The sequence below is a fragment of the Amblyomma mixtum genome, chromosome 2 (assembly GCF_055824585.1).
Source record: "Amblyomma mixtum isolate Tamu chromosome 2, ASM5582458v1, whole genome shotgun sequence".
Taxonomy (NCBI): domain Eukaryota; kingdom Metazoa; phylum Arthropoda; class Arachnida; order Ixodida; family Ixodidae; genus Amblyomma; species Amblyomma mixtum.
In genome coordinates, this window is record NC_143013.1 from 130558016 (window position 1) to 130574896 (window position 16881).

Below are 16881 nucleotides of genomic sequence, written 5' to 3' on the forward strand. Positions count from 1 at the left end.
CTTCCCTATACGGCAACTGTACTCTTACGCTCCGCAAACAGCATGGCTTCTCGTCAACAAGCGCCACGCCCGAGCAGTGAAAGGCGTGCCTGCACGCCACGAACGAAGCCATCAGTCACGCAGGCGTGTCCCGAATCAGGAGCAGCACCGATTACAGCCACAACGTTTGCACTTTAGGCGGTGGCCTCACGAATCTCCGAATCACCCGCCCTGCTAACGCCGATCGAAACCCGTCCGCAAGCGGTCAGCGTAGTACGTTCTTCGAGTGGAAATTTCTGGCCGATGTGCTCACCGACGTCGCAACGCCCCCTATTTGGTGTTGCCAGCCGCGGCGGCTGCGTTGCGCCTGCGCTGCCACGGTGCTGAAGTTTCTGTGGCAACGACGCCAATCTGCGAACCACGACATGACACTGGAACGAACTTGATGACGACATGCATTGCGCCGCTCTTCACATGTTCACTTGATTGCCAGCCATAGTCAGGGAAGTGTGGAGAAAAATGGGACCCGCATTCGCAAATGAACGCCTTTTTTTACTATTCACAGGTGTCAACCCAAACTAACCATAACCGCGTAGCGTTTTGTATTTGATGCGTTTCATTTTTCTTGAGTAATCACTAAGGGTAAGAAACGAGGTCTTTCTTTAGTGTCACAGTGCGCACCACTTGGCAGCCATAGCCGCAGTAACTCATCCTTCTGAGTGGTCTCTTCTGCATTTTTCTTTTCAAATGTACATGGAGGCAGTGTTGAGTGTTCCCAGCGGAAATCTGATTGGCAAAGAAAATATTTTCGTCATTCTAACTGAATGTAACGTTTTAAAAAAATTGTTGCCGCTATAACGTCACAGCCGAGGCGGACTAGACGGTAATTGCTTAAAAGGGAACAGCGCAAACACATTACAGAGGAACGTACAGGGCCATTCACACTTAGAGGGAGCACGGCTCCGCGTGACTGCGCACATGCGGAGCTCTTCTGCGACCAAGCTGGTGGCAAACCCGTGCAAAGGGGCAGATGGCACGAAGCACCACGTCGAGGTCCTTCTTCTAGTGCGCCACTCTGCATGTATTCATGATCGGGTTAGATGCAATGGCCCTCCGCAGGTACGAGGACACGCGGAGCCGTGTTTCCTCTAAGCGAGATTGACCCTGTTGGGTCTTCGAATCCCAGGCTTCGGATCCCAAGGCTTCGGATCCCAAGGCTTCAGATCCCTAGGCTTCAGATCCCTAGGCTTCGAATCCCTAGGCTTCGAATCCCACCGCTGCCACCAGTTGCCGTGGCGCACAGGAAAGCTCGAACCCCGGCTCCATTTGGTAGCGTGTTGAGTCGTCGGGCTGAAGAAAGTCTGAAGCTTCGAAGGTTGGGGAATACGAAAACAAGCAGGTTTAATGGCAAGAAACTAAGACACTTATTTACAAAAATTTACAAAAGAAGAGCAAGGAATCAAAAATTAAGAGTTCATGACGTCGAGCGACTGGATGAGCCTTTTTCCCAGGGCCCAGAGCGTTCGTGCTCACTTTGGGCGCAGGTTAAATAGCCCAAGGCTCCGCCCTTTCACCAGGCGGCAATTCATCGTGACACAAAAGATTGGCACTACACATCACAGCCAACGAAGACACCTGTTGGAGAGCCCACCCGTGGGAACTGGCGAGGAGGAAGCGTAAGTCCGCATCCCTGTCGCACTATGTTGGCAGCTCGCATCCATCGAACACAGGTGTGGCATGATGACGTCGCAGCCGCAGCTGCGCTGGCTTCCTCTGATTCGTTCCGGGTTTTTTTCAGACGAGGGGCACCCTTTCTTCCCCTGTCGTCGGTCCTTCTAGAAGGTCGTTGGCACCGAGCCGAGCGTGGGAAGAGCTTCCATCGACCATTTCCCAGCTGGTCATTCTTTTTGGTGGGGTCATCTTGGGGGTCAAACATCCTTTCGAAATTTCCGCTGTTGAATCCACCACCGTTTTCATCGCGGGTCTCAAGATGGGTCGTAACAACCCTGTACAACGCAGCCGGTAACGCAGGCCAGGGACAATCGGCCAGCGGGAAGCAACACGGAGGCCGCCAGTCAGGGTCGAACGGCCAAAAGGACTTCAACTCCTCTTCCTTCCTTCTACCACCTTGCCCTTCGTAGCTCTTCTTCAAGTCAGTAACTATATATGAAACAATATAATAGCTCTTTGTCGTTCTTCACAGCAGCTCTGACGCGATAATACGTCACACTGCATCGTGACAGACGCATTTACTTGTGTACTAAATATATTACAACATGCAGATACGGACAATTCTGCCAGTATATGGCGTTTCATAATTTCAGTGGCACAAAACAAATCTTCTGCAGTGGAGTCGTTTTAGACACTTTTTCGCGCTCACAATATTCAACGCCCTTCTTAATTCGTCGCTCCTCCTAACTTAAGCGGCAAAAAATTGATAGCGCTTATAGTTAAACCGAGTAGACCTGCGAAAGCAGGTGTACATTTTGGGACCTCCAGTTCAGTTTGAGACTTCCACGGCAGAAGACGGCAAGGATCGTAGGAAGACGGCTAGGTGTCCTTGGAAGACGGAGGAAAAAAACGACAACGTCGTCTAAGTAGCACATCTGTCGGCTCAGCAGGTTCGCTACTCTGGCATTTCACTGAAGCCATGTTGATGTTGAAACGATGACTTTCATAAGCAGCCTAGCTCATCATCCTCATGAGCCTTACTATTCCCACTGCAGGGCAAAGGCCTCTCCCATGTCTCTCCAATTAACCCTGTCCTTTGCCAGCTGCGGCCACCGTATCCCCGCTAACTCCTTAATCTCATCCGCCGGCCTAACTTTATGCCGCCCTCTGCTGTGCTTGCCTTATCTAGGAATCCACTCCGTCACCCTTAAGGACCATCAGTTATCTTGTCTTCGCATTACATGCCGTGCCCAAAATCATTTCTTCCGCTTGATTTCGACTAGAATGTTTTTCATCCGCGTTAATGACAACCTAGCTAAGCCTTCGTTCAAAGTACTGTTCTTGAGAACTGGCCTCTTAGCTCTCGACTGCATACGAATAAACTGGCGCTTTTCGTTTGTTTTTGCAGTATTTACCGGTTGCCTCTGCATTTTCCCTTCGTTAAAAGGTGCAACCTCCGTGTGCATGGGAAAGCCGGACAGCTATTTCCCCAGCATTATGTTCAATCGACGTTTGATGTTCAACTATATTCGTTAAAGGCTAGGTGGAAAATAACAAAGAATAAAAGTACTAAAAGTGTTTATTAGGCAGAACATATCGTGCTAATCTATCATTTAGATGTTTTTTCTTTCACTTAACTGTGGTAACTAACAGCATTTCCTCAATAAAACCACCGGTCCAAAAGAGCCCCGTAATGCGGGCGTGCTTTAAGCGAAGCAAATATAGAAAGCATGTCTACAGGAGCACACAAACACGTTGTCGTGTTGTATTTGATGAAGGTGCCTTTCCGCAATGCATAAGAGCTAAGTACAGCCATGTCGATTCAATGATTTTCGAGGTATAGTTATAAAAGAAACTTAATTTTCAAAAGCACCTCTTGAGAACTATTCTTTGTTTTAGCATTGTTCCTCTAAACAAAAAGAATGCGTCGGTCAGCTGATGCATTTCAAGCTGCAGGCGCGGATGTCCTCTTTGAGCCGCTTGTGGAAGAGTTCGTCCCCTTTATCGTAATTGCGAAGCAAACAACAAATGTTCCGTAGATTACTGAGCACGACGGCGAAAGACTCATCAGATTACTGAGTGTTTCGCAGGACGACACATCGATGAAGACTAGTGCGTGGCCCCCAGGCCCACGCCCAAAGGAAAAAGCCCCGTTTATTGCAACCTGACAAGTATATATACAGACACTGAGTACGTCACGCATGCGCCGAGCAACACAAGAGTACACGTGCACTTGCTACGATAGGTACTATCACACGAGGATCGATAACGCCACATCTTCCCTTTCCCTTTGAGAAAACTAAAGCAGCAACTTGCGAAACAAAATACAACAACGATTCAATGGTTCCATGAGTAGCATTCACAAATACCGTACCGTTGCGGCTTTCTTACTTTTCGACCAAACCGTGTGACATGTTCACCCTGTACCACAAGCGAAGAGGTTTCCGGCGGCGGCTGCAACGGATCACTTGGGAGAGCTTCCGTTCCGTTCTCCTCGGGACCGTCTGGGACAGTTTGGGCAATAGAAACAGAGTTCCCGTTCTCCTCTGTACCGTCTAGGCTAGACAGAAATTCATACTCCCCGTCCTCGGAGTCTGAGCCTCTGTTTGGCGCCTGCTTGATTAGTGCTCGCCGGTTTCGTTCAATCTGGCCCCCGCTCTCCAAAACCACAATATACGAGCGTGGCCGCTTTGCGCGCTGAAGCACCACACCTTCCCGCCTGTAATCCTTGACCCAAACAGACTCACCTGGCACCAACGGGAACATATGTCGGGCAGCATGCCGGCGGTCATAATTTTGCCGCTGAGACTCCCTGAAAGCTGCGTCTTTTTCCCGTGCTTCTTTGAGATTGGGGGGTCTTGGGTGCCAGCTTCTTTGGATGGAGAGGCAAGGTAGTGCGAAGGCGCCGCCCCATGAGTAGCTCAGCTGGCGTTTTTCCTAGAGGTCCCAGCGTGTCCCTGTATGCTAAAAAAGCCAGATGTAGGTCACCAGATTTTAGCAACAGCTCTTTCACAGTTTTTACCATTCTTTCTACCTCCCCATTTGCCTGCGGGTACCTAGGGCTACACGTCACACGTTTTAATCCATAACAGTTCGCGAACTGGCTGAACTCCTGGCTGACAAATTGAGCACCGTTATCGGTTACCAGCGTTTCCGGTATACCGTGGGTAGAAAACACCTTCTTGAAATGATAAATAACTTCTGCGCTGTTAAGAGAGGTCAGCGGACACAATTCTGGAAATCGAGACAAGTAATCAACTATGACCAAGTAGTTACAGCCTCTCACATGGCAGATATCCGCGGCAACCCTTTGCCATGGCCGAAAAGGTGTCTCGGTCGGGATCATTGGCTCGCACGGCTGGAAGCGAAATTGGGAACACTTGCGGCAGTCGGCAATGAATACCGCAACCTGAGCGCTTAAACCTGGCCACCACATGGACTCCCTTGCCCTTGCTCTACACCTTACAACACCCTGGTGGCCCTCATGAAGCAGTTTTAACATTCTGCTTCCAAGACCGTGTGGCCCAACAATGCGAGTGCCGTGCATGAGGACACCTTTACATACGCTCAAAACGGCGCAATCCTGCCAATAGACCTTATGCGAAATTGCTGTCATCTATCGGAGAAAATAAGAACCAGTGGAAATCCGCCATGTTGGAGGATGACAGAAGCTTGGGCCGCCTCTGCTGTGTGGATTTAGGAGTGCCCTGCGTTAGCTTCCTTACTGCTGTGCTGGCTCTAAAATCTTTACTTTCACTTGAGCCTGTAAACATGACTGAATGGTCAGTCGACGTGTTTCTGCTGCCCAAGTTTCTAAGTGACTTCGCAGACACTTACTACGCGTCCAAACCGCTTTCCGAACGCCACCGAGTACGGAGCTACAAGTTTTTCACGGAGTCCTGCGTCAGTTTGCCGACGCTGAACACCAATAAATGTACGAAGCAAGTGTAATTTTCGTTTACGGCTAAAAATGTGCGCATTTCGGTCTAGTCTGAGTCAGTTTTTATTTTGTTCCATACTTTTTGCGGACGGGCGTGCTGCTTGAATTGCTGTTGTTATGGTTGCGTTTTCTGTGTGTTGTCTCGGCGCCGAAAGCAAACGATAGTAAACTTCACGCTCATGTTGGTAGTGTGCGACGCTTTTCATTTTCCTTGAAAAGTTCATACAGCATTTGTTTGTTTGCCCTAGTGCTCTAGAGCTCCTAGTTTGCCCTAGTGCCCTAGACCGAGAGAGAAAACATTTTATTATTATTACCGGGCACATAGACCCCTGGGTCGTCGCACGACCACACTACATAAGTGCTTACCATTCTTGGACTATCGCCGTTAAAAACACGCAGCCCGTAAATGCAGCAGTGCCTATGGTTTTACCACGATGGGCAAGCAGTTGTGCACTGATATTTTTGGAGGATTCTACACGCTTCATGCATTCCCGCTACTAGTTGCAACTATGGTACCGCTTTAGCGGCTGCCCTCCTTTCTTTTTTTTTTTCTTTACACAAAACACGGTTTCGTGGAAACCGGCCGGTTCAGTGAAATCGCTACACGCATATACAAGCCGTCGCTCCACAAAATAGGCACCTTTCCCTGGTCTAACAGAAACGATTGACTGACTTGCAGAGCGCAAACGTTCTGTGCCACGGGCACTTGACCCTTGCTAGTGTTTCCGTCGAAACAAATATTCGCACTAAAAACTAACGCGTGTAACCGCTGCAGCGGATAACGCTAGGAGCGACGGTTCTCACAAAGTGCGACCCGTACCACTGAACAGCTGATCACGATTACTCTCTTGCGAGGCCGATAATCGCAGCACTTCACGGGCAATCGCAGCAGAAAAACAGCTTTTGTGTGATATTTTCTTCGTGCCTACAAAGCTTATTTCTGATTGCATTTGCTACATGGCGATAACGAAATGTGTTGCGCGATGTCTCGACATGTAGGGACGGTTCTGCAACATTTGTGCCGAGGATGTCAGGGATCGCAGTCCAAAAATAGAAATGCGCTCAAATCAAGCGCTCTTGCCTTTTTTCCCTGGGCTTCTTTGTGACCCTTCTGCGTACAGCAAGGCAATGAGCAATATGTGAGCATATTGAGGGCGGTGAAACTCGAGCGCGCGCGACGAGCGTGTACCAGTACGTGCTGTGAATCCGGCGGCTATCCTCCAACATGGCGGATCACGCGCGGCGACCGCTAGATGGCAGTGCATTTCGCATAAGGTCTATAGGGCCTCAAAACGGCCGATAACGAAAGTAGACTAGGCCACCCCTCACGGACGTAGCGACACAACGTACGACAAGTCTCGTCCTTCGCCTGTTCTTCGGCTACTAGCCCGAAGTGCTGCGACTCGCTCAATTCAGATAACACGCCGGCAACGTAACAGTTGACTTCATGGACCGAAAGAAAGTTCTTCGTCTTTTGGCCTGCCACTGGTGCTCTGGAGAGTGCATCAGCTATTTCGAGATTTTTGCCCGGGACATACTGCACCTCAAAGCTGAACCGCATTAGCCGCATTCTGAACCTTTGAATGCGAGGCGGAACCAGATCAAGTGGAGTATTTCCTAGCAAAGTAACCAACGGTTTGTGGTCTGTTTCTACAGTAATGTGCAGTCCACGCACATAGCTTTCGAGACGTTCCGCGGCCCATGTTATAGCTGAAGTCTCCTTTTCAATTTGCGCATAGCGCATCTCAGTTGGTGTCAATGACCTAGAGACGAAAACAACTGGCCGCTTTTCTTTATTCGGTTGCACTTGCAGTAAAACTGCTCCTAGGCTGTACGACGAAGCATCTGCAGAAATAATCGTTGGACGTTGTGCATCAAACTTAGCCATACACCTATCTGAGCAGATAGCACTCTTCACGCTATCAAAAGCTATCTGCTGAGGCGCTGCCCAGACCCACTCAGTGTTCTTTTGCAGCAGTTGACGCAAAGGCGTCGTTTGCTCAGCCAAGTCTGGAATGAATCGTGAACAATGGTTAGCAAGTCCCAAAAATCTGCGCATTTCTGCAACGTTCGATGGCGGCTTTAGATCTGCAATTGCGCGAACCTTCACTGGATCCGGGCGTATGCCATCTTGACTCACGCGGCACCCAAGAAAACAAAGCTCTTTTACACTGAACTGGCACTTTTCTTTGTTTAGGGTCACACCGTTTTCGGCCAAGCGTTCCAAGGTGCGAAACAACCGTTCGTCGTGTTCCTTCTGAGTAGAGCCAAAGACAAGGACATCATCCATTAAGTTCACGACGCCAGGAATTCCCTCAAGAATCTTGCACATTTGGTTTTGGAAATACTCCGGAGCCGAAGTTATGCCAAAGGGTAGCCGCTCAAAGCAATAACGTCCAAACGGAGTAATGAAGGTTGTGAGCGGCTGACATTCCTTTGCTAACCTCACTTGATGGAAACCCGAGTTTGCGTCGAGTTTGGAAAACTTGACGGCACCGCTGAGCAACCCGAGTGTCTCATCAACAGTGGGAAGCACAAACCGTTCGCGTTGCACCGATTTGTTCAGTTGAGTAAGGTCAAAGCATATTCGCACTTGTCCTGACGGCTTCAAGATGGGCACTATGCCAGCACACCACTCCGTAGGCCCCTTGAACTTTGCGAATGACCCCATTCTTTTCCATCTCTTGCAGCTCTTGTTTTACGCCGTCTCGCAGCGGGATGGGTACGCGACGAGCAGTGTGAATGGCATAGGGCACGGCATCTGGTTTAAGACGAATACAGTATTCGCCTTTCATAGTCCCCAGACCGCAGAACAAGGAACCAAATCGCGTCTGCACTACCTGATGAACTGATGCTTCGTCCACAAATTTAACTATTCCTAGGGCTTCTATTGCGGGTAAGCCAAGAATCGCATTGCTCACCGAATCGACAACGAACACATCCTGTCTAACCGAAGCACGCTTCCACAGAATGTCGGCAGTAAACTTTCCCTTCAAGTTCAACCTGTCACCGCCTGGTCCCATCAGAATAACATCAGTAGGCTGTAGTGCCTTCGGCAACGCTGGAAACGACCCTGGGACAACATTTACCTCGGCTCCCGTGTCAACTTTCGCCGAGACAACTGCACCATTGATAGCAATCTGAACAAAGCGAGCCTTTGCAGATGACACAGCCAAATCTCCCACGGAAAATGTCACACAGTTCATGTTCGGTTGCTCACCCCGAGGACTGCGGATGCCTACCTCTGAAGGCCAAGCTTCGGGTTCTGTGGTCCTGTGTGTCCGTGAGCAGACAGCTGCGAAATGTCCCCGGCGCTGGCACACGTAGCACAGTGCTCCTCTGGCAGGGCACGACGACCTCGAATGAGGGCCCCTACCGCAAGCGGCACACGTCTGGTGATCCGGACGTCCCTGGTTCGATGTCCGCCTATGAACAGTGTCGACTTCAGCCCTCGTCAGGGATTCATGCTCTTCGCGGTCCACAACGGTCCGAAGATCCTGCTGCTGTCGCTGCACAGCTTCTTTCAGGCGTGCCTTGGTGAGAGCACTTTTTAGAGTCAGCGCCGCATCCATTTGAAGAGCTTCCGACAACTTTGCGTCCCGTAGTCCAACTACAAACCGGTCGAGAATCATCCGCTCTTTCATCTCCCCGTAGTCGCATCTATCGGCCAGTGTATGTAACTCTGTAACATACTGATCTACAGACTCGCCTGGTTCTTGGTGGCGGCGATGGAAGCACGCACTTTCGTAGACTAAGTTCCTTGTGGCGACAAAATGGGTGTCGAACTGGGTCTTCACCACGTCGTATTTCTTCGAGTCTTCCTCAGACAAGTTGAAAGTCTTGAAAATGTTGCGTGCCTGTCGTCCCATCGTGTACAGCAACGTACGCACCTGAGCCTCTTGAGTTCGCTCATTAAGTCCTGAGGCGAATCGGTAGTCATCGAATTCTTGTATCCATCCCGGCCACTCGGTCGTCTTGTCGAAGTTGAAGCTCGCTGGCGGCTGCACCAAAAAAGGCTGCGACGCAACCTTCGTTTCTTCCGACATTTTCTGGGCTTTTATCCGGCTGGTATACGATGCTGCTGCCGGCCGGCCACAGGCGGTAACCTTACGTCTGCCGTGGGTCCCGCATAACCTGGACAACCACTTCTGACACCATGTAGTGTTTCGCAGGACGACACATCGATGAAGACTAGTGCGTGGCCCCCAGGCCCACGCCCAAAGGAAAAAGCCCCGTTTATTGCAACCTGACAAGTATATATACAGGCACTGAGTACGTCACGCATGCGCCGAGCATCACAAGAGTACACGTGCACTTGCTACGATAGGTACTATCACACGAGGATCGATAACGCCACATATTAGGCAGAACATATCGTGCTAATCTATCATTTAGATGTTTTTTCTTTCACTTAACGGTGGTAACTAACAGCATTTCCTCAATAAAACCACCGGTCCAAAAGAGCCCCGTAATGCGGGCGTGCTTTAAGCGAAGCAAATATAAAAAGCATGTCTACAGGAGCACACAAACACGTTGTCGTGTTGTATTTGATGGAGGTGCCTTTCCGCAACGCATAAGAGCTAAGTACAGCCATGTCGATTCAATGATTTTCGAGGTATAGTTATAAAAGAAACTTAATTTTCAAAAGCACCTCTTGAGAACTATTCTTTGTTTTAGCATTGTTCCTCTAAACAAAAAGAATGCGTCGGTCAGCTGATGCATTTCAAGCTGCAGGCGCTGATGTCCTCTTTGAGCCGCTTGTGGAAGAGTTCGTCCCCTTTATCGTAATTGCGAAGCAAACAACAAATGTTCCGTAGATTACTGAGCACGACGGCGAAAGACTCATTTCTGTTGGTGACCACCACTGCTTGAAATATGGATGAAGGGGTGTTGTGTCCTCCATAACGGTGAGCCTGTCTCTTCCTCCCATCGCAGAGTGTGCAAAAGCGCAACATATCTGTCGTCTATCTGCCAAACAACGAACGCAGGTTAAAAGACGACAGACCGGGCCAACGACATTAGTATCGTCTCTTCCTAATTCCTCCATTTCAGTGCGTACCGCCCGAGCGAGGGCAGCAGGTCCAAAGTCGGACTCAGCAGTTTCAAAGTCTGCGGCACATCTTTTTTTTTTAGTAGAGAGCATCGTCAAAATACACAATACTTTCATTTTAGGCAAGCGATACCTAATACCGACGCACAAAATGAATCGAAAGGTCGTATCGAACGTCCTCGATACTGCCCATGTCTGATGTTACCCTATTTGCGCTAGCAGACCAGCTGGTCTGCAACGCCAAGGGCAGCCCTTCTTCAAAGTTGGGCTAAATTTTCGACGCCCACTTTGCAACTCACCTGGTGTGCCATAAAGAAATCTGAAATGCTTGTAGGAGCTGTGGCATGGGTAAATCTTTGTATGCGTTGAAATGAGGAAATAATTCAAAATACATTATTTTCCACGAGTAATTATATTGTAATGACATTATTGATGGCGAAACGTGATTTATAATCTAATTTGCCTGGAAAGAGACCCATGCGCCTAGTTATTACTAAAGTGATCTGAAAACATCAGTTATTAATTAATTACAAGCGCTTTTGTACTGCCAGTTCGCCTCACTGTCGGTGCCAGCGCTGAAGTGCACAGTGCACAGTCGACCGCGCAACCTGGACTATGGCACTCCTGATGACGTCGGCGTCGCTGGCAAGTACTAGTTTTTTTTTTTTTTTTCAAATCAAAAATTTATTTTCAACATTACAATGTTGATGGCTTCCGTGACAAAAAGCTGTGAGGACAGCTTGACTAGGTCAGGGAACCATTTTGGCAGCAGCGACTTCATATACACTTCAATAATTCAAATACAAATGAAATGTGCAACAGAATACATACATTGTCTTACTGAGTACAATAGTTAAAATGCAAGTGAATATTGTAATGGAATACACGGACTTCATTCATCAACTTAACTACGCCACAAAAGAACAATGTGCCCTACAATAAAACTACGCAACAAACGAATAAAAATTAGTACCATAAAGCGTTTTACCCATGAGATCCCGATGAGAAGGCAAACACACACACACTCACTCTGTATGCCCAATTTCACAACTACCACTCAAAATCATATAACAGTCTTAGAAAATTGCCCAGAAACAAACATGCTGCGCAATGCGGTGCGCGTTAGTGCAATGGAACCAGAAAATTGTGTTTTAATCTTGTTTAATAGAAATGGTACGTTGTACGTTAATGTTTGCAGAAGATAATTAGTGCGTGGCCGCGGTACATACCATTCCTCAGACGCTCTGGTTCGATGTGTGCGAGTTTGCAAAGTAAGAGTACACAGCTCCTTCAGGAACTGCTGGTAAGATACACTTGAGAAGTACAGCAGGTATAGTAGACGGTAATCGTAAACCTGTTGTATACTGACCAACTTGAACTGAGTAAAGAGGTCATGAGTGTGGTGAAAGTATGAAACATTAGCAATGCAACGAACAGCTTTCTTTTCGAGCCTATGTAGTATAGTTATGTTTTTTTTAGTAGTCGTGGCCCAAATTAACGTGCAGTAGTTAATGTGGGACCGAAAGACGGAGTGAAAAACTTGAAGTTTAATGTTAGTTGGAAAAATATCTCGAGATCGACGTATTAAGCCAACAGCGGAAGAGAGTTTTTTCACCAGTTGCTGTATATGCGCATCCCAAGTCATACGGTGCGATAGTACCACTCCTAAAACCTTGTGCTCTTTGACTATATCGATTGTAGAGCTGCCCAAGCGGAGCCCGCCAATCAAACTTACTGGTTTGTTTTTTGAAGCAAACAGAATGGCTTTTGATTTTTTAGGATTTATTCTTAAACAGTTTTTGCTCGACCAATCAAGCAATTTGCAGAGAGTTTCATTAGCGGTATGCAGTAGGTGAAAACTATTATCTGATGTGAAAAACAAGCTGGTATCATCAGCGTACAAAACAAACTTGACATGCTTATCAATACGAACCACATCGTTCACATAGATATTAAACAAAAACGGTCCCAAAACGCTGCCTTGAGGGACGCCGCATGGTATTTCTTTAAAGGACGACAGACTGCCATCGATAACTACAGACTGCATGCGTGTTGCAAGGTATGACTTTAAGAGTGAATGGGGTATGCCCCGAATGCCATAGTGATACAGTTTATTAAGGAGAACAGTATGGTTGAGGCAGTCGAAAGCTTTGCTATAATCTACAAACACCCCAAGCGTTAGTTTATTTGCATCCATGTTTTTGAGTATCAATTCCTTTTGAATCAAAAGGGCAGACTCGGTAGAGCACCCTTTTCTGAACCCATGCTGACATTCAGAAAGAAGTTTATGCTTGGTAAAAAAGGGGTCGAGACGGGACAGAATAACTTTTTCAAGACCTTTTGAAAACACTGGGAGAACTGACACTGGTCGGTAGTTGGCAGCATCATTTTTGTCGCCACCTTTATATATAACTGAAACTTTTGCGCGTTTCATGTTTAGTGGAAAAAAACCCGTCTCCAAAGCAAGGTTATAAATGTGTACGAGGGCTGGACAGATGACGTCGAGGACGTATTTGACCGGTCGGACCTGGATATTATCTATGTCAAGGCTTTTACTGTTCTTTAGTGACGTAAATATGTTGTAAACCTCAGCTGTATTAGTTGGCACCATAAAAACAGTGTTCAAGAGGTTGTCGTCAAGGACGCAAGACGTTACAGAAGGAGCAGCATTGTTAGTCATGGCAGTTATGTAGTGGGTGTTGAAATGCTCTGCTAGAGCACCTTCAGTAAGCAGTTGACCCTCGACAGTCATCTGAAACTGATTAGGCGCAGCTGTACGCAGGCCGACTGCGTCGTTCACAATCTTCCAGATCCGATCAGGACGAGATGTCGAGGCATCCTGAATCAGCTGCTGAAAGTACTGCACTTTGGCTTTCCTTAGTTCTGATGTGATTCGATTGCGTAGTTTCTTGAACTCTGCAAATATGGAAGGCTTACGCGTTTTTAAGAACAGAGCGAAAAGCTTATTTTTATCTTCAATCATTTTTACCTGCTCGATGCCGATCCAAGGTTTTCTTATCGATCGACGCTGCCTAACAGATTTCAGTTTGAAGCATGCCTTGTAATGGGCAGAAAAAATAGTCATAAAAGTGTCGTATGCTTTATCTGCAGTACTTTCTGCAAAAACCTCAGACCAGTCAGTGCTAATAATTTTGTTCCTAAAATCATCGAGACTGGTGTCATTTATAGATTGAAAAATGAACTTTGAACGAGAAGGTTTGCGACCCACAGCGACGTCTGAATAAGCCATAAAAACAGGACAATGATCACTCAGGCTGCAATTGACGGTTCCGGCTGCGGTTACTGGTGTGTTGCTGTTCGTAATCAATAGGTCCAAAACCGATGCAGTTGTTGATGTGACACGCGTTGGTGTTTAAATGACGTTTTGAAACCCACAGGCTGCAAGTTTGTTGTTCAGTTCAGTAGAAGAGGTATTACCTGCAGTAACATTAATATTAAAATCTCCACCAAGAACTAGCCGCAATCGTTCGAAGGATGCATATTCGAGTAGGTTATCCACAAAGTCCATGAATCTTTTAACATCGCCTGAAGGAGGTCGGTATACGACAGCGAAAAGAGTGCTCTCTTGTTGCAAACAAAGTGCTTCATAATGTTTGGTGATATCGGTAAACTGGGACACCTTCTCACTTGATAAACTGTCAGAAATGTACATGCCAACGCCGCCACCACGCTTGTCGGTTCGATTGATAAAAAAATTATTATAACCAGGTAGCAAAGGCGCACAGTTGCTCGTTGTGCACCAAGTTTCAGTTAGCATGATAACATTAAATCGGAAAGAAAACTGTTCAATGAAAAGAGCAAATTCATCGTGTTTTTTTGCCAGAGAACGGATGTTAAGGTGAATAAAGGATACTGTGCTTTTTGCAGATGAGCACAGTTTAGCTGTTCTAGGTTCAACAAACTGCTGATATAAGACATCAGAAAGACTGAACATTTTATGGTAGCTGCAATTCGCACCACTTCATTAACAAAACCATTCAGGAGATCTTAGTAAGGTCGTCCACAGACTCAATGTGAACAACATCGCTACCCTCAGTTTTCCGTGCCAATATTTTGCCATTGCGTGTCCACACGAACCGCCATTCACATGCTTTCTTACGTGCAATGGCCGATGACAGCAGCTTTTTCAGGCTTGGACACAAGTGTTCGTTGACGAACACTGGAGGGCTGCTTGCAGAGCTATCTGTACCGTCAGCACGGCTGTCAAACAATCCTAGACTTTCGTTAGTGATGCGCTTCTTCCTTGATTTTTCTTGTTGTTGCTGTGAACAGCCACACGTGGCCACAGAGTTCGGTGACGTCGCAATAATTGGGGAAAGTGCAACATGACGCCCCTCGATGCGGGTGAAAATGTCAAACGGCTCCTCTGACAAAATTCAGTATCACATTAAATTATGCTGCACTCAACGCCTCTCACTTAAACGTGCTAGAAGGCATCTCCTTCAAGTATTAAACAAATTACATCGTTTTATCATTTCGTTCCGTTCGAAGCTGTGTGTCTGTACCTCTTTAATTACTTTCCAAAAATAACTTTGCAATGGATGTTAGTACAGGAATGAATGCGCACAGCTCTGTTTTAGCTACGGCCTCAATCGACCTCCCTCCTCGAGCGCCGGGCGAAATGAAGCCCGCGATGTACTGGCTCCCCAAAAGATCTCCTCCCGTCTGATTGTCACGGAGACGCCGACGTTCTCACCTTTCACCTGACCATTTAAGCAGCCGTCATTCTTCCTCCAGATTACAGTTTTAGAAAGCTTTGTAGAGGCAAGGGCGGAGCGAGTTTTGATGGGGGGCACTGAAGTAAAAAAGCGGACGGCCGCGAGCGGCGTTGCTGTCGAGTGCTGAAAGGGAAAAGGAAACAGGGGAGGAGGAAAATACTCTCTAATCCATGTATTGCGCGCCAGCAGCCATTTCCGTTTCCGCTGGTGGTCCATTGTTGCCATTCTTGAGTGGGCTGTGCAGTCGCGCACTGTACGCATTGCCGAGCAGCCTTTTTGGTCAGTCTTTTGTCGTTTAAATGATTTGTATTCCATTATCAATGGCGTTCCCGGTGGCAAGGTCGTCGGGACAGCCCTACCTGACCGTGGACTAGGCAAATAATCAAAGAAATAGGAAACGAATTGCAGAGATCGCGTGCGGCAAGCATGCAGCGACAGCCCAAATGCGGTTGCGACGTGTTTCTGCTGCACCGCCTTTCCGCCAACCGGGAATTAAATTGAAAATAGACGTCTTGTGCAAAACTGCCGTAGTGACTCAGGCGCTTGTCTTCTAGCCTGAGTACCCGGGTTCGAACCCAACCGCGGCAGCAGCGTTTCGATGGAGGCGAAAAGCAAAAGGCGCCCGTATGCTGTGCGATGTCAGTGCACGTTAAAGATCCCCAGGTGGTCGAAATTATTCCGGAGACCTCCACTACGACATCTCTTTCTTCCTTCTTTATTCTCTCCTTTATCCCTTCCCTTACGGCACGGTTCTGGTGTCCACCGAGATGTGTGAGACAGTTACTGCATCATTTCCTTTCCTCAAAACCAATTTCCAATTTTCAGTTTGTTGCATAAACAGCTCAAGCTGATCGACAGGGCTCGCAAGACTGTAAAGGCCACTGGAGCTCTGGACTGAGGGCTCCACCTACGCTGAGAGAACCCTTGTGACAATAAAGTTTTCTATTCATTCATTCATTCGTACCAGTTATGGACTCTTGGAAAAGTTCAACCCATTTCGTGGATGGTAGGCACGGGAAAAAAATACGGTATACGTTAATTGAACCTTACATACAAGTGCCTGCAAGTGACTTTATTACTGTTATCGCAACTCGAAATATTTAGCAAATTGTTTTCGCTACCGTGAAATTCCTGAGAACATGGCGATGTCAAATTTACTTCCGTCTTGTGCTAAATTTGACACGGTCATCAGAGCTGTGGTTGCGGTGCCGCTCGAACACTAACGCATTGTGAGAAGGCCTGCAAAAACAAACTCGGTTTGTACGTTGCAATAGCGATATTTGCACAATATGGGCACTGCAAATTTCTGGTCACTGTTTCATGATACCTACCAATTCTAGGACTTCCAACGGATGTGTGTATCGTGAGCTGTCAGAAAACAAATCTAATCAACGGGGCTTTGCAACGAATCGTAGCATCAACTTTATAGACAAGACAACATAGGCAACACCTCGGCCCTAGTGATCATTCCCACAGAGCACTAAAACGTCCGAAAACTGACG

At 47.5% G+C, this 16881-nt stretch overlaps 1 protein-coding gene across 1 annotated transcript; it reads right to left on the reverse strand.

Moving 5' to 3' along the window:
* Window positions 1–309: 309 nt before the first annotated feature.
* LOC149360904 (uncharacterized) lies at window positions 310–9636 on the reverse strand. The gene is made up of 3 exons (XM_089567953.1): window positions 8811–9636; window positions 4078–4397; window positions 310–390 (listed from the first exon to the last, which is right to left on the reverse strand). Exons 1-3 carry the CDS (start codon window positions 9634–9636, stop codon window positions 310–312), a joined length of 1227 nt encoding a protein of 408 aa, XP_089424079.1.
* Window positions 9637–16881: the final 7245 nt, after the last annotated feature.

Bases quoted from the DNA above. Each gene is read 5' to 3' on its own strand.
- LOC149360904 (XM_089567953.1), bottom strand. From the start codon at position 9,636: ATGTCGGAAGAAACGAAGGTTGCGTCGCAGCCTTTTTTGGTGCAGCCG. The intron at 4,398-8,810 runs GTGAGCAACCGA...CGTTGGTGCCAG, and splicing joins AGGCATCCGCAGTCCTCGGG to GTGAGTCTGTTTGGGTCAAG. The intron at 391-4,077 runs GTACAGGGTGAA...CGTGGTTCGCAG, and splicing joins CGGAAACCTCTTCGCTTGTG to ATTGGCGTCGTTGCCACAGA.